General features: G+C 34.3%; 1 protein-coding gene across 3 annotated transcripts; it reads right to left on the minus strand.

Moving 5' to 3' along the window:
- Positions 1 to 4,523: 4,523 nt before the first annotated feature.
- Positions 4,524 to 16,742, minus strand: LOC133874284 (kinesin-like protein KIN-14L). 3 transcript variants are annotated; one of them, XM_062312169.1, is made up of 20 exons: positions 16,628 to 16,742; positions 16,284 to 16,373; positions 15,774 to 15,931; positions 15,350 to 15,490; positions 14,996 to 15,251; positions 14,263 to 14,360; positions 14,073 to 14,144; positions 12,883 to 12,984; positions 11,643 to 11,717; positions 11,132 to 11,213; positions 10,463 to 10,558; positions 10,161 to 10,334; positions 9,972 to 10,078; positions 9,544 to 9,724; positions 9,251 to 9,413; positions 8,823 to 9,073; positions 8,444 to 8,607; positions 6,682 to 7,352; positions 5,099 to 5,292; positions 4,524 to 4,969 (listed from the first exon to the last, which is right to left on the minus strand). In XM_062312169.1, exons 2-20 carry the CDS (start codon positions 16,348 to 16,350, stop codon positions 4,893 to 4,895), a joined length of 3,129 nt encoding a protein of 1,042 aa, XP_062168153.1. In that variant the 5' UTR covers positions 16,351 to 16,373; positions 16,628 to 16,742; the 3' UTR covers positions 4,524 to 4,892. The 3 variants fall into 3 exon arrangements, with proteins under 3 accessions (XP_062168153.1, XP_062168155.1, XP_062168154.1); XM_062312171.1 differs by having other exon boundaries at positions 5,073 to 5,292; XM_062312170.1 differs by lacking the exon at positions 16,628 to 16,742 and adding an exon at positions 16,475 to 16,610.
- Between the last annotated feature and the right edge of the window lie 5,508 nt (positions 16,743 to 22,250).

The raw sequence follows: 22,250 nt of genomic DNA on the forward strand, positions 1-22,250 counted from the left end.
CTTCTGATTCTTCATACTTCTTTTACGTATTTCCTTAATATGATAAACCTATGAGTTCACTCTCATATGAAATTCATTGTCTGTGTTTTTTGTTCCAATGAAGTAATTAACATCTCTGATCAACCATGATTTAATAATTGGCTATGGTTTTCTGAACCTCTATATTTATCCATTTGTGGTGTTTTCATGTTCTATTTCATGTAATTCATAGATAAATGACTTTGTGCGTTAGCAGAAAATATCAAAACTATCGTGTCTGTTTTCCTTTATCCTGTAACATTTGCAGTTTGAATTGAATGTAGTTCTTTTGTAGAGAGAAAGATGACAGATTATTGAGTCTCAGCTCATTGTTAGCATGTCAGAAAAAGTGTTTTGTGATGGTTGATTAGTTGATTTTTTTTTTTTTTTTTAAGCTTGTAAAAAGTGATTGATGTGATATAAAATAGAAATAATTTGTATGGAAAAGTGAAAATTTTTGTATTATAATGGACTTTTTTTTAATTTGAATAGTAATAAAAAATTATTGATGTAATATAAAAAATAAAAAAAGTTAGAATGTTTTGAAGTTTATTATTTTTGAAAAAAATGAAAATAAAGGAGGGGAATGTTGTGTTGCTTACCAAACACCCCTATGATTTCTCCAATATGCCTCTTATGCCGCCTTTCCCCTCTTGACTCTTGATGGACTCTGAAGTTAGTGTGAAGTGTGCGGCAATTTTTTTAGGGATTTGCCTTATGTGGTTAACAAAAAAGGGGGGAAAAGTCAACATATCTTATCAAACTATCACCCAATTATCCTCCATAAATTTTTAATTGAAACAATATCCTCCTCGAAACTACGAAAAAATTGTCAATATCCCTCTCAAGACAAGAAAAAAAACAAAAATAACCTTACTATTTTTTCAATTAAACAAAAAATACCCCTATAAATTCGAAAAAAAAAAATTATTATTATTTTTTGAAAAATATAAAATTTATTATTTTTTTGAAAAAGAACCGATTTTTTTTAAAAAATTAATTTCTTAAAAAAAAAAAGCGAAAACTTTTTTTATTTTTCTTTTAATTTTTAAATTTGGTCACCCTTGTTTTTTTATGTATTATTATTATTATTATTATTATAGTTTTAGTTTATTTTATTTTTATTTTTTTAGTGTTTTTATTTTATTTTATTAAGAGTATTTTCGTCATTGAAAAACATTGACAATTTTTGATAATTTATGAGGGATATTGTCCAAATTAAAAGTTTGAAAGAGAAATTATCGATTCTCAATTTGGGAGGAACATTGTCAATTTGATAGTAATTCGAAAGAGTAATTCAAAAGAGGTACATAGGCTTTACCCTAAAAAAAACTACTAAAGATCAACGGTCCAAATTTAATCTGAGTCTCTTGCACTTTGCCAATCCTGCCAAAATCTAAGCAAGAGGTGCTTTCAACTTTTTCTAATTAGATTTGCTTCCCCAAAATTAACTTTTTATGCCATCGGTTGAATCTAACACTTTTAATGACGTGACAAATTTTTTGCCGTTCATTTTAATCAAAACGGATCCAGATTAAAGTTAATTGTATCCCGTGCAATCCCTGGATCTCAATGCCAATTGGCCAATCAAATTTGAACTTGTGACCCACCAAAAAAAAAAAAAAAAAAAAAAAAAACACAAATCTAAGATACTTAGGTCATGATAAATGAGTTTCTTTGATATTATTTTAGAAGAAGATGCTTTATAGATTGTCAATGCCGTTAATTCATGGGCGAATTGGAGCAAAATGGGTCATATCATAAATGGCATCAAAGAAAGTCTGGGCCAACTTAAATCGTACAGTATTGAACATGTAAAGAGAGATGCAAATTCTGCATCCTATTGTCTTGCCTGAGAGGCAATTTCTTGTATCATGTTTGGATTGAAGAAAATTCAAACTATATTTATGGTATTGTAACTATGGAGCAAATGAGACTTGTTTGATTGATTTTATCAATAAATATCGTTAATTTGTTTAAAAAAAGGACATGAGAAATTTCTTTTAACTCAATCCATAATACTGCCACATGTCTATCACTTGAGTATGTTAAAAACACATACTCTTCTAATAATTTTATTGAAAAACATACGCTCATCACATGATAAGGGACATATGACAACTAGATTAAAGAAAATTCTTCCAAACCAGTTTGAAATTTGTTTTGCCCAAATACCTATCAAAAGTTGCCTTTTACCTAGTGGGTCTAGGCCTTTTTTAATTATTTTGATGAACTCACAAGTGTAATGTTGTCATATTTTAAAAGGATTTTATCACTCTCCATGTCAATGTGTTTCTTGGAAACAATTATTGGATTGAAGTAGCGAAAGAAACATGTTCCAATATGGTAAACATGATTTTGAAACTCTTACCCTACCGATAAACATGGACATGCACTAAATTCATAGTGGACGATGATTGCACAAAGACAATCCATCACATAGATTTGCGATTTCCATTAGGGTAATGATTTGGAAAGTCCTAATGCTGCTTCTATGTACTTATTAACAACACTCATTATAGATGAATTCATTAAATTTTAAAGTCTTTTGCGAAAACTTCTTTGAAAAAGAATAGCTAAAAATATAAATAATAATAAAAAGAAATAAAAGATAAGCTATAGATGAATTCATTAAATTCAAACAATTGTTGATCTTTGTCCTATGGGAACGGTTTGGTGGATCGAATTAAATCAACATTAAACAATAAAAAAAAAATCATAAAATGTTATTTGTCACAAATTTAGTCACTTTAAAACTATTTTATATATTAAAATTTAGTTCTTTTTCAACCTACTTTTTATTATAACCATTGTCAGTAAAATTTTTGCATAGCTATTGAACGTCTATGCACCCCCACCCCCAAAGTATGAAACTATTGGATAGTTTTGCCCTACTTAGCAATTCTAGCCACCCTAAAATCACTTGAAATTTGAAATTTTGATTATTGGGGAGATAATATTATTATTTTTAGTGCACTATTTAACAGTTTTTTATTTGTGTTGAGGCTTATTATTGTCATTGGAATATTTGAGCTTAAGAAGGTTCCTTTAGCTTCCTGCTTAACTATTTATCTTTCAATTGTCACACTCTTTTTTCAATAACTACATACGGAAACAATAGGTACCCATATTCAAAGCTTATCCAATATACATATCTATTGGTGAACAAATTATTTTAATTTATCTATTTATTTTCCTTATTCCCCAATTTTAATGTTCTGGATAATAACTCATGTATAAATTTTTTAATCCTTGGTGAAACGAATTAAAGCAACATTAGATCATAAAGTAACAATTGCACTTCTCACAATTTTAACACGCCAATTGTTACAATTTTAACACTCCTAAGATGCCACTAGTCAAGATTTTAGGCGCCATAGATTTCATTTCTCAAGGTTTATGCTATTATATATATTATATAAAAGGCCCAATTAAACTTTAAATGTATGTGACCCTAGTTAAAGGCCTAATTCAATTTTAAATTTCCACTTGTCACAATTCTAAGCTATACTCTCTCTCTCTCTCTCTCTCTCTCTCTCTCTCTCTCTCTCTCTCTCTATATATATATATATATATATATATATATATATATATATATAATGCAAGTGATTTAGGTACAATTACACAAATTCCCTTAATGCAAATAATAATAATAATAAATGTTAAAGTATTGATGAAATCTTAGAGTTTGGGGTTTAGGGTTTTAAGGTTTAGGATTTTGGGTTTTAGGGTTTTGGGGTTTGAGGTTTAGGGTTTAGGGTGTTAGTGTTTAGGGTTTAAGGGTTAGGTTTTAACAATTTGGTTTAGGGTTTGGGGTTTGGGGTTTGGGGTTTAGGGTTTAGGGTTTGCGATTTTGTATTTTAGGGTTTAAGGTTTGAAGTTTGGGGTAGTTTTTTAGGGTTTGAGGTTTAGGGATTGTGGTTTAGGAGGTGGGTTTTAGGGTTTAGAGTTTAGGTTCAATGACAGAAATATCCTACATAAAAAAATGTTAAATTATTGATGAAACGATTAAATTTAAGATTTGTTGTTTGGAGTTTGGGGTTTTTTGTATTTTAGATTTAAGGTTTGGGGTAGTTTTTTAAGATTTGGGGTTTGGGGTTTAGTTATATTGTGGTTTAGGAGATTGGTTTTAGGGTTTAGGATTTAGGTTCAATGACAGAAATGTCCTAAATAGAAAAATAAGTTAAATTATTAATAAAACGATTAAATTTATTATTTTATATCGGCTTAAGCTTTGCAAAGAAAGTGGTAATTTAACAAATAATATATAACACTGAGACATTTGGCTCCAACTTACTGGCAGGACTCAAACTCTTGGCTAAAAACCTGGGATAGCTTCTTTGCCAGGTTTGGCTTGTTGTCAGCGTGTCCCAGTTTTTTAAAGAAAAAGATTTTTGCTGTATATATGTTCCCATTTTTATTTTGCTGGGTGGTCTTTAAATAAAATATTTTCCAACAGACAAATCATAAAAAAACTGGAGCAACATGCCACAAGTGGCTTAAACTTGGTAAAAAATGAACGCTTTTATTAAAGAAAATTCAAAAGATACAGCAAGTCGGATATGATATTTCTACATGAAGTGATGAAGAATCAGTTAACAAGAAAAGAAGCAACGACATTTTGGAGTCAAAACTTGGCTTCATAATCGAGCAGATCAATTATGAATCAGGTGACGATCAGCAAATAGTTCATCTAATCTGACATTCTATCCCCTTCTCTACATAGACAGTGTGTTAATAGTGCCAGACACTCCATCTGACAGCAAAAGACTCCTCTAAGCAATTGTTTGAGTTGCTGTACCTCAATTGTCAGCATGTTAGAATGCTTCGAGTCAAAGCACCACTGCAGTCATCTTCATCAAACATCATACTATCTATAGCCACCGTTTAGAAATCTTCGTTGATGGTTGGAGTGAAAGAGGTGTCTGGACATTCTGATTGTCTTTTGCATCTACAGAAGAAAACACTAGTAATCTCAGATCATAAACAGATAAAGAAGATTTAACTTATTATTTGTAAGATAATTGTAAGGACACTCATATTGGTTTACTTACTAGAGTCAATTGGCTTGTCTACTTACTAGAGTCAATTGGCTTCCCTCCAAGAGAAGATCTTCGGGACTGGTCGGATCCTGATGCATGAATGCCGTTTAGTGATTGCCTCCTCTGTGTCCTAGCATTAGCTGTCACTGGCGACTTCACATCGTTAATATTTGTTGCAGCTTTGATGGGTGACCGTGGTTCCATCAGATTCTGTTGGTTCCTGCAATTTGGCCTGGAAATGTTGAAACAACAAAACATCAGGAAAAATTTCAAGTTAAACTTAGACTTTGATGTGGATGTCAATTGGTCCATAAACTTTTATTTTTTTTAATAATGCTACACCTACATTTACAACTTGCTGGCACAGGTCAGCATGTGATTGGAGCCTCATCAGCCATTAATTTTTTCTTTTAAAACCTCAAATCACATGATTACACGTGTCTACAAGTTATAAAAGAGTTGTAGGTCAAACAATTTTCTTTAAATTTAACAATTTACTCCCTGGATGTTGAATTTTTACAAAATTATTTTATGAAAAATTCTTGTTAATTTTATTTAACAAAGTTATTTTCACCACATCATCAATAATAATCAAATGACATTATTGCCTATTATCGTTGATACCTACAAAGCCATTAGAGTTGATGCCTCAAACCTATGGATGAACTGATGATGTTAGTTTTGACTTTAGCAACTCCAGTCTCTGTTCAAATAGCAATCGAGGGATTATTAGCCCCCATGCTAAAACATTTTTTTTTCCAAAATTGGGGTTAGCTGCAGCCCTAAAATTCCATGCACTTGTCTCAGTATAAGGATTGGGGGTGGGTTGTTGCTACTGGAGGAGTCTAGGTCAATATTGGTTATCAGTTGGCGCAATCTCTCCCCAATCCGCGCCTAACAATAGCTCAAGGTCTGTTCATAAGGGGCATTATTATAAGTCTGTGTGAGATAACTCACAGTTGTCAAGATGGTTGATATGATGATATATGAATCTGACATGATTTCATCATTGGGTCCATGGACAATTGGACATGATCATCAATCTGTTTTCCCTACCTAGAAGGTAGATATCTAGTGATGTGACTTTGTGGAATACCTATTCAGGTTGAGGTAGATGGGCTTCCATCTGTTGGGGTTGAGGCAAATGACTACCATCCTTAGAGAGGGCAGTTGTGGATTCTGGTTGGGTGTAGAAATTTGGGATGCGTTTCAAATTTATGGGTGACTGCAATGGTTATGTTGTAATATTATAATTTCAGATAGAAAGGGGCAACGACAATTAAAATTATTAGTAATGTGGTAGAAGTAATGTGTATGTCATATGATTCTTGGATGATTGATAGGGTGAACAGCTACATATTTCATACCTTTTATATATTAAGGAATTCAGTTAGGATTTAACAAAAATTATAACAGGTTGAATAAGGACCAAATACATACCCGCATTAAAATCTAAGGGTGACATTTGTAAAAACTCCAATATTACATTTGTATATTCATGTAATGAAATCTTTTAAACAAGCCATCATATGAAATATAATATGCATGAGATACACTTTGACACCCAAAGTTCCTTACTATTAGAAAAGAACTAATAAAAAGCAAAAGAAAAAAGTCTGACCTCTTCTCAGAGCCATTAATCAATTTTCCAATTGTCCGCAGTGATCTCCTTATTTGAGATCCCTTACCATTTACGCTACTAATCAAGTTGGGTGTCTGGGAGTCTGTAGGAAGACTAAGCTCACTTTGTCTGGCCAGTATTGGTGGTTCAGGTGTCTTGGGTAGCTGAAGAGTAGGAATTTGTGTTATACCACCTGTTTTTGTAACTCGCTTCTGATAGATAGTACTAGTAGGACTTTGAGGAGGCTTGGTACGAGAGACCTCCATCGTCATGGAACCACCATTGCTGAAATGTCCATAAGGCTTCGTGACTGCTTCTGCGTCTTGATTATCACCATACTTTTGCACCGACACCGCATCAAATGATAGAGGCTTGCTTACATCATCTGACACTTTTATCTGCAAACGATCCTTCTTAACATATCTTGGGCCTTCCAAACTCAATCTTCTTGAACGAGTTGGTACAGAAGGGGTTCCCTTCCTATCTTCAATATTCATGGTGTTTTCAGTCTTCATGGTGCCACAATTCTCAATGCTTAGTCTTCGAGGACGTGGTGGAGTTCTCTCAGTCACTACTCTTGGTTTTCCAAATGGAGATTTTGGCTCCTTTGTTTTGTTGAACTGCATACTCTGTGCTTCCTTGTTTGCCAATGCCCTCTTAAGGCTCTCAATCTGCAAGATTCAAAGAAAAAGCCCGTTATGGCAATTAATCTTTGTCCAAGAGAATGTGTTTCAAGGCTTATATTTGAGACAGCCAAAAATATAGCACTAATGAACACAGTGAGGTGTCGGCAACCATCTATCTCATGAAAAACAATAATAAGTTCATAAAATAAAAATTATCACTCCATCAGCAGAACAACTTTTAAATCATCCAAGTTCCAAACAATTACCAAAATATTCAAGTTAAGGAATTTGCTTATAAATATTCTTGTTTTGAATTTTTTTTTTTTTTTTTAATAAGTAATCGAATTATTATTAAAAGCGAAAAACACCACTCAAGTATACATGGAGTATACAGATGAAAACACCTAGGTAAGAGGAGAGAAAAGAACAAGAAAGTTATGAAAACTAAGCTCCCAAGGAGCTACAAATGCAGTTGTCCAAGTAAAAAGGGTTAAAAATAAAAAAGACTCGAGCTCCACTGACAATTTTTCACGATCATGAAAACTTTTGTCATTTATTTCCCTCTAAAGACACCACAAGAGATAGGAAGGCCCTATCTTCCACACAACAGCACTCCGAGTTTTCCCACCAGTCTACCAACAAGCAAATAAGTCAACAACACAACTAGGCATCACCCAAGACAGCCCAAAACGACTGAAAAAGGACGCAAGCGACCTCACAATGAAGGAGAGAAGATGATCCACGGACTCCCAATTCCTCTTGAATATATTATACTAAACGCAAAGGCAAATCAACTAAAATAAACACTAACACTAACATACTTTTTTCCCGTTCTTTTCTTTTTCCTAGAAACAAAAAACACTAATACTGGCATTGGTTTCCAAGAATATATAATCCTCATATCGCAATGAACCATGACAGGTACTAGTGTCTGGACAACTAATAATGCTTTTTTAAAAGCATATCTGCAGGATGGCACTAAATAAGGAAGACTTGCAGAATAACATCCATACAGCCAATCAACTTTTGGGATGAATGAAAGAGAAAAAAATGGTCCAGAGATGGAAGACAGGAAGGGAGGAAAAGGAAACTTATGAAACATGCAATGAAGTGACAATTTATCTGAATTTGTTTACCTGTTCTTTGAGTTGCATAACCTCACTGCTCTCCTTGTTCAAACGAGCAGCACCAAGTTCAACAGTTGAAACCCTCTGAGCAAACTTCAGAGTAGTAACTGTTTCACAAAAAGAATCTTCTTCCGGACTCACATGAGCAAACATTAATGTCTTAGCATGTCCACCTAAAAACAAATTCCAGATAGAAGAAATTCAGTACAAGACCATTAAGAGTAAATTGCTTTGTGGAACAACAAAATCCTATGCAGGCCAAAAGAGAAAAAAAAAAAAAAAAATCAATGACGTGATGTGGCGTGACCTGTTTGGAAAACCAATAAAAAAGCAAAGTACATTGTAAAAAGACATGCTAGTGTTTTGGAAAGAGGCACACATTACAGACCTAAGGAGTCTTGTAAGAGAAGTGTGAGCTTGCTGTTTCGGTAAGGGATGTGAGGGTTTTTCTGAGCCAAGGCCATAATAACATCCCCTAAACAAGAAAGAGACTTATTAATATACTGTGCCTCCTTGAGCCTGTCTCCGGTAACTTCAGATTTGTCCACTCGTTCACTTCCTGCAAGGTCTACCAGATGCAGAGAACTACGGAGAATGCTGCCAGATGCATCTTTTCCATGCACATGTACTGTGAGGACACTGCACATACATAAACCAACATATCATTGTTAAACTCAACTACTTATTCTGTTAAAACTTAACAAACTTCAAATATTACTGTATATGTCCAGATATGAAGTGAAAAAGGAAACTTTTTCTCTAATAACTACTAAGCAAGTTCGAATAGTTTGCATAACTTAGCTCCTACGAACTGACCTGTGGGAACGACTACTTCGGTTGTTAATTGCAGTAGAACTGACAACACGATTCACCTCACCAAGTTTCATTAGGTTCAGAACATCCGTGGTAGACTTAACAGAAAGTATAGTAGCATCCGGAAGACTCAACCCATTGTCACTAGTACAGCTCCGAATTTCTAATTTGTGCTTAGTTAAGAAAAAAGATTAACTTCATGTGCATAATCAAAACACAATACAACATAGAGTTTCCTCATCTTTAATACTCTTATGATGTTTAATAGTAAAGCTAAAAAGCCAATATGAAAGGATATTTGGTGGTTGATGAATCTTCTGCAAGAAGGTCCCGTACTTGTTCATTATATATTTCAACCATCTGGACATGAATGTCATAATTTATGAAGTCTTTCCGTCTATCAGACATCTGGAAGAGATAGTTGAGAGCAAGAAAATTAACCCCTCTGTCCTTTGTTGACCCACCTAATGGACCACTCTGTCATCATTTAAAAGAATCAAATGAACGAATCAGATGTGCGAAACTCTTAATAGCTTTTAGCCAGTCTTTATCCTATACACATGAGATGCAAAACAAATGGAAGCCAATAATAAATCCTTCCTACTTGAAAGGCAATTCGTTATCCCTATATTGGATATCCAGAATAAATAAAACAATGGGAGACATGAAAAGCTGCAGAAGATTAGTTGTATATAAACTGAATCTCATAATGTATATGTCTTACCATGGTGTGTGTTTTTCCGGATCCAGTTTGACCATAAGCAAAAATGCAAACATTGTAACCATCCACCACAGACCTAATTAATGGTTGGATGTCCTTAAAAACTTCATCTGAAAATAAAAGGTAATATTTGTAAAGAAATTTGATAAATGTAAAAGCCATAATTTAGAAGAATCACGTCTGATATTATACCTTGAGTAGCAGTTGGACCAAACATCCGGTTAAACTGAAAAACTTTCCTTCCATCTTTATGGGGCTTTAATGGATCTAAGATCACGAGTGAGCCATCCTCTCCAATGAAATCTATCACAGTTTTGGCTTCAGCAGTGAAGGATGGCCTAATTCTGCAGTAAACTCGAATGTTACCTGAGGATAGTATTAATCAAGAATAAATTATTAGATTTAATCTTAATGCTGAAAATTAAATTGTCCTTTCAAATACTTCAAATAAAAATAGGACAAGTTTAGTATATGTCTTCAAAAAGTACACTAACCTTTCAAATCTTGGACCATGTTGTATAAATTCCTGTTCTCTTTCACAACCCTGTAATATCCACTAGCAGCAAAGGACAACTCCTGTACCTGACTTTCTGAACCCAAACAAAAGACAAACATATTTTGCACTTCAAGAAAAGTTCTTTAAAAATCTTGACGACTCTATGATATGCATATGATTATCTAAATTCATCATCAAGCCAATAGACGGATTTAGGACATCAATCCATTTCACAAGCTCTATATGCTGTACAAAAATGGCAATCTTGGCAAGATCACAAAATACTAGTGTCAACTAATAAGGCAAAGATTAATGGCTAAAATATACCAATAAGCACACATTTTCAATATGAAAACACTTAAAATCTTGCTTCCCGGAAGTCATAGATGAATATAGATTGTAAAAACATAAATACGGAAAAGACAAAGGATTTTTTTTTAAAAAAAAGAAGTGAGATTTAAGCAGAATCCATTATCACATTTGCAGTTTGCTCAGTGGGTATGGATGTAAGGGCCATGGCCTAAGAAAAGTTAAATCGATATATTGAGGAAAAAAAGGGGAATGATTTGGTTTTTACATATAAATTGATTGAACCTTGAGAACTAATTTTCTGTTAAGTTCCATAACCAGAACAACAATGATTCATACAGTTCCTTTAGTAACATACCAAGGTTTTTCAAATCTCTCTGCAACTGGGACTGTAAGTGTTCGAAATCCCTCTTTGTTGATGATAAAAGAGCCTTGAGATCCTGCAATATGAATAATATTTCCAGTTTAAGAATTAGATATCTGCAACACCCGTATTATAATCATATGAGAAAACTAAATTGTATTTTCTGATTATCCTCAGTTTTTAACAGAATTTTTTTAATAAGATTTTATGTTAAAAATTGAATGAATCCATCTCAAATTCAACTCTGCATTCGCATTTATGTTATCCACAAAAAAATTAAAGACAATCTGAAAACTTCTTAGCGTTAAAGTTTAATTCTCTAACGCTGTAAGTTTTATCATCGTCATATATAGGTGGGTATTTGAGTATATTTCCCTTTAAAGCACCCAAAAAGAGTAAATGACAGCCTTTATACCTGAGAAAAAATTATGCTTAAAACTCCAAGAAGTTCATGATTGGAAAAAATAAATAAATAAAAGAATAGAGAAGAAAAGAAAAAACTTACCAAAAGTTCCTTCTCTTGCATTTTAAATAGATCCCTGTGATTGCTATTACCTTTTCTCAAGCGCGCTTTGGAACACTATAAAAGAGATGTTAAAGGAAAATCATAATCCGCCATCAGAAATTTAGAGTGCAATGTTAAACACAATAGTTAAATCATGCCAAAGTGAGAGTTCTACATGTGTCCATTGATACATCATACATGTATCATTTCAAGCATGTCAATGATTCTTTTAGAAAAACATTTAATGCAGAAAAGCAGTAAAATTACATTAGCTTCCACTCAAAAGATTATAAAAATAAGGTTCTAAATAGTTAAAGAAATTGGTGTTGATAGCTTAAGTAGGTAATATAGAGTACTGATGCTGTCAACAATGATGAAATCTGACATACATATTGGCAGTGCTTTGTATTGAAAAAAATCAAACTGCAAGACAACACGATGCGAAGAGGATTGATTAGCGCTTTAATACATTACAAATATATGGACATGAAGTTGTAGAACTAATGAATGGTTTTCTCTGTATTCTTTGGAAAATGCAATCTATAAAAACATATCATCTGTCCAACTTTATCATATCATGTAAGCTTTTGTGTTTGTACATGTATAACTGAAATCATATCAGTACGAGGAATAAAGAATCTTGACAGAGTCTATGAGTCATAGTAGATTAATCAAATCAAGACTAAGATACAAGTACAATCTTGTAAGTAGATGCTCACTGCCAAAGGAAAAATAAATAAAAAAACAAAAACTTGATGTTCTAACCAATGCCATATTGTCAATTCAACTTATGTTCAGATGCTACAAAAGTAGGGTATCATTGAAAAAGGAACAACCATAATAGGTAATAAATGCTGCTATAAATTAAAAATCTATTTAACATGGATAATCTAGGAGATCATATAACATAAAAGAGAACACATTTCTTGTATGACGGGCCTGTAAAAACATCCGATATAGATTAAAATATCAACTTTCCTTTTTAATAACTCTTAGTATAAACACACTTCATTAGAGCCCGATAATGAAATATCTAGTCTAGCTTCAGGTGAACCAATTGTCACTGCGTCTTGCTTTGAGACTTCAAACAAGGGTTTAGACGTAGAACAAGTCATAGACCACATTTCAAAAAGGAAAGAGAGACCAATTCCTTAAAGTTAAAATCATGGTTTTAAGAATTAATAATTTCCAGAGTACTTTCATCACAATAAACCAAATTGTTAATAAGATAATAAGATACCTTGACATTTTCAAGTGCTGATATATCCTCCAAAGGCGTAAATGTTGATTGATGAGGTGAGTGACTTCTTTCTTCTGATAAATCTTTGAACTTCATTTGAAACTGATTTTGGACAAGAAGATATAAATACTTTTAGGTTCATAACAAGCTCATGTAAGCAAAGGCATTGGCACAAAAAGGGAAGAGAGCTTCCAAGCTTTCTAGTAGGCTTACTGAAAAAGAAAAGGAAAATAGATAAGCTGTGTAGTAAGATAATAATTGGAAATACATGAATGCACCTCATTGAACCCACCAAACCAATAAAAGTCCCCTCGGTGGCACCAATTGATTTCTAAAAGTCCCCACTATCCTTTTCTAGCCTATATAATTAATTAAGTAGGGTAATTAATCGCACAGGCAGTAGAAAACTAACGCCGCCAAAATGTTTTAATAACAAAACTATCACTTTCTAACCATGGTCTACAGAGTGCTGGCCAATTTTTAGAATAATAAATTCAAATCTCTGTTAAGAATTATTCTTTTATATGTAAAAAAAAAGTAAGCAATAATTATTACACTCTGGTCAAATGAGATCGTAAAATGTACCTGGTTATGTATCAACTCATGTGCTCTGATTATGGCCATATAATAATTATGTGCTGTTTTAGAAAATAATCATAATTATACTATTTGTAATTGGTACCTCAACTCTATTAAACTAAGCATTAATCAACTAATTGGTACCTACAAGGCATACAAATCAGAGAGCTGAAGCAATATTACAAAAGCATTTGTCTAGCTTGTTAATTGTCATGTGTAAAATAAGCTATTTTAAAACAAGATAAAGAGTCTTTGATTTGGTTCACGAAGAAATTTTCATAGTTATTGGTGTTGCTTAGTGCATCAAAGAAAAAAAAAAATTGTCTGGGTTTGACCTGGGTATTAGCGCATCAATCCAAGGTGAAACCATGTTTACCATATCTAAGGTGTTCCCTACATTTTCCTTAAATTTTGTCCACATCTAAAAACAAAGAAGAGAAGAGAAGAATCAACCTAAGAATAAAAAAAGGAAAATTTTGTTTTAAGTTTTATTTGGTTCACCTAATGTACTAATGAGCAAATTCACAAAAATATATGCTCACACTCGAAGAAAATCAAACAAATGTAACCAGCAAAGAGTGGAATCTCTTCAAGATTCAAATCGAAGTGACCTCAGGGAACTTGCTTGGAACCTGTTCCTCCAAACAATGAGAAATGATTTTGCTGAGTAGCTTTACTGGATCCTGTAGCACACAAGAGAGAAAGGTTAAGAAGGGGAAAAAAAGATCAACTTCATATATAGCTCTATTGCTCAAAATTTATATGTGGAATCATAGCAAAGTTTTCTAACAATGCTCTTACCGTTACCAGGTTTCTGTTCCTGATGGAAGCAAGGAGGCTGTCATCAATATTTTCCTTTGAGTCAACCATGCAGTCAGCGAGTAACTTTACAATATCCACTGCACCACACATGCAGTAAAATGAATAATTTTGCATTCACCAAGCAACTATGAATTCATTGAATTGCTGCATATGAAGGTGTAGATGCCACATACAACCACATATTTATTTAGAGCAGGTGTTATCATGTTTAAAGCATATGTAAAAATTCATTGACTTGCTTTCTATCCTTATTTAGCGACCAATTATCATTATGCAAGGTTTCTAGAAGTGTCTACGCAAGTTGTCCATATGCAGCATTTGACATGGTATAAGAGGAAGTAAAAGGATCCTAATAGATTATTTTAGTACGAGAGCTTCTATCCACAACTTGGATACAAATGCAATTATTTTCACTCAACGTCTTTTGAGGAAATCCTATTATTAACAATATTTGCTGTTTAGTTACATTCAAGAAACTCACTTATTGATTTAATGATATTTAACAATTAGCTTGAATCATATAAGTGTCTTGTTCATAAAAAAAATAAAAAGATCAAAGCCACAGAAGTGCCTCATTGATTGATCTAGAAGATAATGGAATGTATGTACAACTAACTAGTACACATATAATGTTTAGTATACATGGATTCAATAATATTGCCTATATAAGAGATAATAAGACAATTATACAATGACGAGAGTCCAATTCAACCTTCAAGTTTCTGATTGTCACCCTCAAAAGGCGGCTGTTTCTCAGATGTTCCAGACATATCTAAGCGCCTGCAGGAGTTCAATGAGGTTGTAGCTGAGGCTCTTGTATGTGTCCTACTGGCAGAATGCGTGACCATAGGAGATTTCACATTTTTGTAAAATCCATTTTTACAGCCCATCTGTTTCCATTCATGGTATGATTTAAGCGCCAAGATGCAATCAACAACCTTGGCCACTGACCCTACCTCTAATGCATCCTGAGAAAAGTAAATACCAACAATCACTTGGTCAAGTATACATATTTACGTGCATATATATGTGCACTCATACATACACAATAGTGTAAAGAACTTACCCTTTCAAGATCAGAAGCTTCAAAAGCAGGCAGCTTGAGCTCTTCGACAGCCACCAAAAAGTTCCGGACGTTCTCAAAGTACTGAAAGGCAGGCAATGGCTGAGATTCCCCCCATTGTAAATGTGATTGATTCTCCACAACCTTAGGATTATTTTCAAAATGGAATTAATAAGAATTCTTAAAGAAATAAAGGCACATGCCTACTTTAGATGGGGGTAACATATAAAAAAAAAAAAGCATTCACTCCCGAGTCTAATAAGAGGATTGAGCCTAGCCTAGTGAAGTTGGGGTTGTTTACATTCGAAAAAAGCAATTAACATATAGCGACCACATTCAGTAGTTCATTTTTTCCACTTTCCGAAGGTGTCTCAATATCTAAAAAGATTGTGAATTGTTACTACAACTTAATGAAGAAATGCCATACCTTGAGCACTGTTCCTGGGTTAATTTTGTTGATGGCATTGCATAGGATCAGACCATTTCTCAAGCAAGAAATGAATGCCCTCTCCGATGGCTGGTTCGATATGCCAATCGGACCCACCAAGCTCTCGAGCCAACTGACAGCTTGGTATCGCCTCCAAGCTGCAAAGATAAGCGTATGAAAATGGATTATTAACACGATTCTTGAAAGACCAGTGAAAATGCTCCGTTTGGCTTCCAAGAAGATGCAGTCAAAGAAAAAGAAGCTGAATTTTTTTTTTTTTTGATGAATCAAGAAGCTGAAATTGTGAACCTAGAAAGCTAAAACCCCTAGTCGTCTTAGCCAAAACCAACCACTCAGCTGAGTTGGAGAGGGTTGTTATTCTTTTCTTGGAAATCATAAACAACAGAAAACATAACAAACTTGCGTACTAGAAATCCCTTTCTTTCCATTTTAACATTTCCAGCGCCCAAACAGATACATAAACGTAAAAATAAATAGAGAAAGACTGACCTGCTTCTTCAGCCTTTCTTGAAGCAAAATTACGGTCATGCAACCCAGTTATTGCACAATCCTCCATGGAAATCCCAATCTCTTCTCTTCCTGCAAGCAGCCACACAAATTTTTCAGAAACGCATTACAACCCATTGATTCTTCTTTTTCTTCTTCTAGAAAGCGCAGCTTTCAAGAAAATGATCACATACATGAGCAGAACCCATTAGTCAAACAAGACAAGCACGCGCGCGCGCACACACACACACATACAAACATACATACACAGAGAAAGAGAAAGCGAGAATTCAAGAGAAACCCAGAAAGCAGTGAGAGAGATTCAGAGAAAGAGAGAGTGTAACAACCGGTGCTTTCTTGGAGTTGAAATGGAACAGAGAGTGAATATGGTTTGGGTTAAGGTTATGAGGTGGGGGCTAGGTTCGGATCCGAACCTAAGCCTACGGAATCGTAACGTTACTTGTGGGACATTTTTTTGAATTCAAATGGGTGGGGACGCATATGCTCCTTTTGGTGGTCAGTTAAGGACGATCGTAGCCGTCCATTTTGACGACTGGTTGGTAGACATCAACGGATCAGATTTATCAGAAAGGGCTGCGTTGAACTTTGGATTGGGCTCGTGCTGGGCCTTTGGGCTTTGGTTTGTTACGAGGTGTTTATGGTGGATGATAAATCGCTAGCCTAGCGCGTGTGTGACATAGCCTCGTTGGTAAGGCTACTTCTTGTCACACTTGGGAAGGAACTTTGCACGCGATGTAGCTGCGGTTGGGAGTTAATTAGTGCTTACATTCCGCCTTGTGATGCGTATCACAGCTGTAGGGTCCAAAAACATGGGGATTTGAAACAGTAACGTGATCTGCTTTTATGCTCTTCAGTGGAATAGAAATGGAAATAGGGATTATTTATTTTACTTTCAAAATTAGATTTTAAGAAAAAGTATATAAGAATTGTTAAATAGACTCTTAAGTGCATAAAAATTGTTATATAAGTGCATATATATATATATATTATGCGGCAACAAAAATTATCATTGAATTTTGTAGGGATATCATTATTAAATTTTGGATCGAATGATGATTTTAACTGTCACATCAAAAAGTACGCACATGGTCGGTTCGATAGATTTTGAAATCAATGCGAGAAATTTAGGTATGGCATTTTTTATATTTTAAAATGTAATTCTTGAAAGTCAACAAAAGAGAAAAATTGAAAGTCATATTAGATTGCGTCAAACGAAATTTACTTTATTCTAAAAATTTTTACTTTATTCTAAATGTTATTTTAATTAACTAAAATAGCCAACGTGTTGGTTTTAGTTCAAGTAAAATTATGAGTTTAGTTATTGCTTTAGGAGTGCTATTAATGTAACTTTCCATTTTTCTTTGTATTTTCCTCAATTCTCAAAATCTTGGAATTCAATTCTTTGTAATTGATTTTTACTATGATTGAGGCCTTAATTAAGGAGCATTGACTAACTTCTTTATCATAATTAAGGCCTTCAATTTTTTTTATTTTATTTTTTATAAAATGAAACTTAATTATATTATTGCTACTTGGAACATTATTCTTTTATTGAGAGCCTTAAGTGATTGCCTAATTTGTTTAGACAAAAAATGGAATAACTATTTAATTTTGATCATTTAGTTGCCCACTTATGAATATATGTTCACCTAAAAAGATGAATAATTATTACACTCAAAAATTGGGGAATAGGTATCCCCCAATAATGGAATATCTCTAAGAATAATTAGGGGAATACCATGGGGTTGCGGCCACCCTCGGCGTGCAATATGGTGTGGCTCACCATCGACAACCGCCTACCACCATCTAGCCTTGCGAACCGTCAATCACCACTCGACCCATCCTAGCAGTCCTCCTCCATCTCAGGCCACCATCTGCTGATGTCCCTAATGACACTCTATCGTCTCCAACCACTATTTGTCCCAACCCATCGTCGGCCACCACTTGGCATAACTCCTTGTTGGTGCCGAATGGTGGGCTAGGTCGAGCAAGGGTCAGCGATGACCTGGGCTAAGCGCGCATGGTGGCCAGTAGTGAGCTTCAATATAGTTGTTCAACCACCCTCGCATAGTGATTGGAGGTGGCACCAACCAAGAGCAAGGATGTTATTTCTACCTTGTTATTTTTATAAGGGTATTTTAGAAAATTTTGTTGAAATATGATTTCATTCTAATTAGAAATTTTGGTCACTCTTGTTTTGTCACCAAATGAATGAATATTAATGATCATTTCATTCCAACTTCATTGTGTTCACGAGAATACTCATTCTTATTCTTAGATAATTATTGTTCTAGTGTACCAAAATTGTACCAAACGTAACATGTATATATATTCTTTGTAATCATACATTTCAAAATCGAACCTATATCCTCTTCTTTCCCTCACTATTTGCTCCCACGCTTGACCTCCATGCTATGTCTTGGTGATCGAGCATTAGGAAGCATGGGCTCCTTCTGCTTAGGTGCATTGAATCGCCTGAAGTCCTCAACCTGGGTCAAAGCCTCCCTGAAAACCTGGTTAGGATGTGTAAATATCCCTTCGTGTATTACAACATTACTGCGAAACCATCTCGTTTGTGCCACCATTGCCAAGATTTCGAGCTCTTCCAGGCTACATCGCCCCATCATATATTCGAACCAATGAGTAAAATTGATCGATTTGAATGGGATTGGTAGAATAACTCTCCACATTTCAACTTTTCAAAGTTTAGAAAAACATTTATAAATAGATTTATACTTCAAGAGAATAAGTGTAGTTTCACCATTTTTGTTTTTTGTTTTTTTCTTGAGCAAAGAAATTCAGTATCAAGAAAAAACAAGTCGACTGGAGGGGCCAACCCATTGACCCGCGCAAGATCCAAGAGCACTTCAAAGACTTCTACGAGGACATATTCGAGGAGCTTAACAAGTTCGGAGAGATCGAGAGCCTCAATGTCTGTGACAAGTGACAACCTCGCCAACCACACGATCGGAAACGTCTACGTCCGGTTCAAGGAGGAGGACACTGCCGCAGCCTTGCAAGCTTTCAGGGCCGGGTTCTAATTTCTTTAAAAAAAAAATTAAATTTTTTCTATTAAGGGTATCTTTTTTATTTGAGGTACATTCCAATTTTTTAATGATTTGGGATAATTGCTTCGATCATACTTATGGGAGTGTTGCAAATTGTTTGTTAATTTGAGGGGATGTGTACTATTTTTTTTTTCTAAGCAAGTACATGCATGGGAAAAGGGGAAAGAGAAGAGGACATCGAAGAAAAAAAAAGAAAGAAAAGGAAGATGGACAAGGTAGCCCAACAAAAATCCCAGTACAACTAATAATAGTGGCTGCGCCAAAGCCGCTGAAGATGAACACCACCATGATGTCCAAAATGAGAGGTAGTTAATGATGTAACTTGGTGGATACTGTATCTATATCTATAACCAAATATGAAGTTCTCTATAGGGAAAAATATTGGCCTTCTCAGGTGCCAGGCCCAACCCAAACACTAGGCCCATTGGGTCCACCCGATGGGGTCCAAACATTAAAGAGAAGATAATCCACCCAAGTCCATCAAGATCATTTGGGCCCAATCTGTTCAACTGGTCCGATTACCCGACCCGGGTGCCCAGTGGCACCCACGCCCGCATATATCTCGGGAGTACCCGAGGTATAAGGGACATGATGCACGATACAAAGCTAGATCGTGCGCCCGGAGCTTGACCAATGGTCACCCGTATAAGATCGTGCGCCCGAGATAAGCGGTCATGGAACCCAAACCCGAAATATTCGTACGCCAGAAACCATGTCTCCTTCAACTGTCAATTCCCGTGCATACAGGGAACAATCTCGACTGCCCTTCAGCCTCTATAAATACTAAGGTCCCATCTTATAATAAGGTACGCTGATTAATCTATATAACTTTATTCTGCGCATTTACTCTAAAAACAATACACTTACTTAAGCATCGGAGCGGGGTTGTCGGCATCCCTCCGACACAGTATTTGTTCTTGTTTGCAGATCGAAGAAGAAGGAGTACTTTGACGAATCACTGATCTACACGTCGCCTACCGGAAACTGTCTCAACATTCTCCATGGTAAAAAAGGGAGTACCATCTATAGAAATTCAGAAAGGGAGGATATGAGAGAAGCCATGGATTTGCCACCTGAATCAAAAGTAAAAGCGGCGACGGTGACATGTGGTGTACACGCACCTAGAGTATAGAGGTATTGACCGATGCAGCGAAGGCTAGTGTTGGTGGCGGGGAAAATGCAGTATATCAGGCTTCCAGGTTGCAAAAAAATAATAATAATAATCAAAAAGAAAGAAAAGAAAAACGAGGGAGGGAGGAGCTGGTGGCGAAGCCACGTTAAGGCCAGCAGGCCACGTTATCCACGCCTCAACAAGAGCTCGTCAAAATTGAAATCTCAACAAAATGAAAAATTATATAAATATATATCCTACGCATCTCATTTTTAAATACATCATTGTGGGTCTCACAAATTTAATAGTGGATTTAAAAATTTGTTGTATGAAGATGTGTATGGATGTATCACTGTGCCGGAAGCAGTGAATGGTGATTTTCAGGTTTTCTTTTGTCTCTCTGGTCATTTCCTTACTCTGTTTTGATAATTTTTTTATTTTTTATTTTTATTTTTTTCCCGAAATTCTGGTTGTTGTTGCTCACTGTGATATTCTTTCACTTGCATCTTGATTTGTGAATGGAAATCTGATTACAGCGCTCTTGCCACGTTAGCATTCTTGAAGAAATTCCAAGTGCGGGAAAAGTGAAAACTAGGTGGTAGTGGCGGTGATTGTGTGCCAGAAAACAGTGGACGATGATTTTCAAGTTTTCCTTTATCTTTCTTGTCAAATTGCATCCCTATTTATTTGTTTTTTTATTACTTTCTCTCATGGATATTTTTTTTTGTTTGCCACGTAGACTTTTCTTCCAAAAGTAAGTAATTTTTTTTTTTTTTTTTTAGTTTTAGTTTTCCATTCTAAATTGCATCAGTGACTTCTAAATTGTAGTTGTTTTAATTTTTAATTTTAATTTTTATGAATAGGTTCATCTATTATATATATATTTTCCTATTATTGTTGATTCTTTTTGTTTTAAAATTATTTGAGTTGCTAAATTGTTGCACCATAAACTAGCAACTAGTTTGTCCATTTTGAATATATCTTTTGTAAGAAATTTGAAAAATTAAAATATGATTGAAGGTCTAATGGTCATCTCTGTACATACTCACCTTAGTTCATCTTCATTTTGAAATTTTGATGTAATTTCATATAGAGACAATACTAGGTGACATTTTTACTAGTATATAGTTATTCTTAATTCCTTTATGAGTCTTTTATGCTTTTATGTTATATAGTTTGGCTTGTAATTTATTAGTTGTGAAAATGAGAATAAAATTATTAAGAGCTTTAATTTAAATTCTATACTCGATAATTTTAGTTATTTACGAAACTGAATGCTGTGATTTTAGATACTTTATTTTTTGCTTTTACTAGTGCCTACATGTTACCTTACTAATATATCAATTGTTACACACACACATACATATATTTATTGTTATACTCATATATATTATGTTATAAAATATTTCATCTCTATTTTAGATTGTGTTTATTATATTTTTTTTGTATGTAATAAAAATATAAAACATAAAGAGAACAAAATAAAAAAAAAAAAAAAATCAACCACTCCAAAAATAAATTTCTAGCTCCACCATTGGGAGGAGCCCTCCTCTCTAGTCAGCCGCCCCTACAACATGGACAGACTTAGAGCACTCCCATTAGTTTTTCAACTATTTTTCCTATATTTAGGGAACAAAACTACTTTTTGCTTCTCTATAAAAAATCATTCCACAATAGATTCCCTTAATTTTTCATATATCAATTAAATACTATTTCTTTATCTTATTTTATTATTTTTTTCTTTTTCTTATTTTATTTCTTTATTCTTTA

Source organism: Alnus glutinosa, chromosome 7 (assembly GCF_958979055.1).
Source record: "Alnus glutinosa chromosome 7, dhAlnGlut1.1, whole genome shotgun sequence".
Lineage (NCBI taxonomy): Eukaryota > Viridiplantae > Streptophyta > Magnoliopsida > Fagales > Betulaceae > Alnus > Alnus glutinosa.

Excerpts from the sequence above, each read along its gene's own strand:
- LOC133874284 (XM_062312169.1), bottom strand. The coding sequence starts at position 16,350 with ATGGAGGATTGTGCAATAACTGGGTTGCATGACCGTAATTTTGCTTCA. Across the intron at positions 14,145-14,262 it reads GGAACAGAAACCTGGTAACG|GATCCAGTAAAGCTACTCAG; the intron begins GTAAGAGCATTG and ends TGTGTGCTACAG. Across the intron at positions 11,718-12,882 it reads CAGCACTTGAAAATGTCAAG|TGTTCCAAAGCGCGCTTGAG; the intron begins GTATCTTATTAT and ends TCTCTTTTATAG.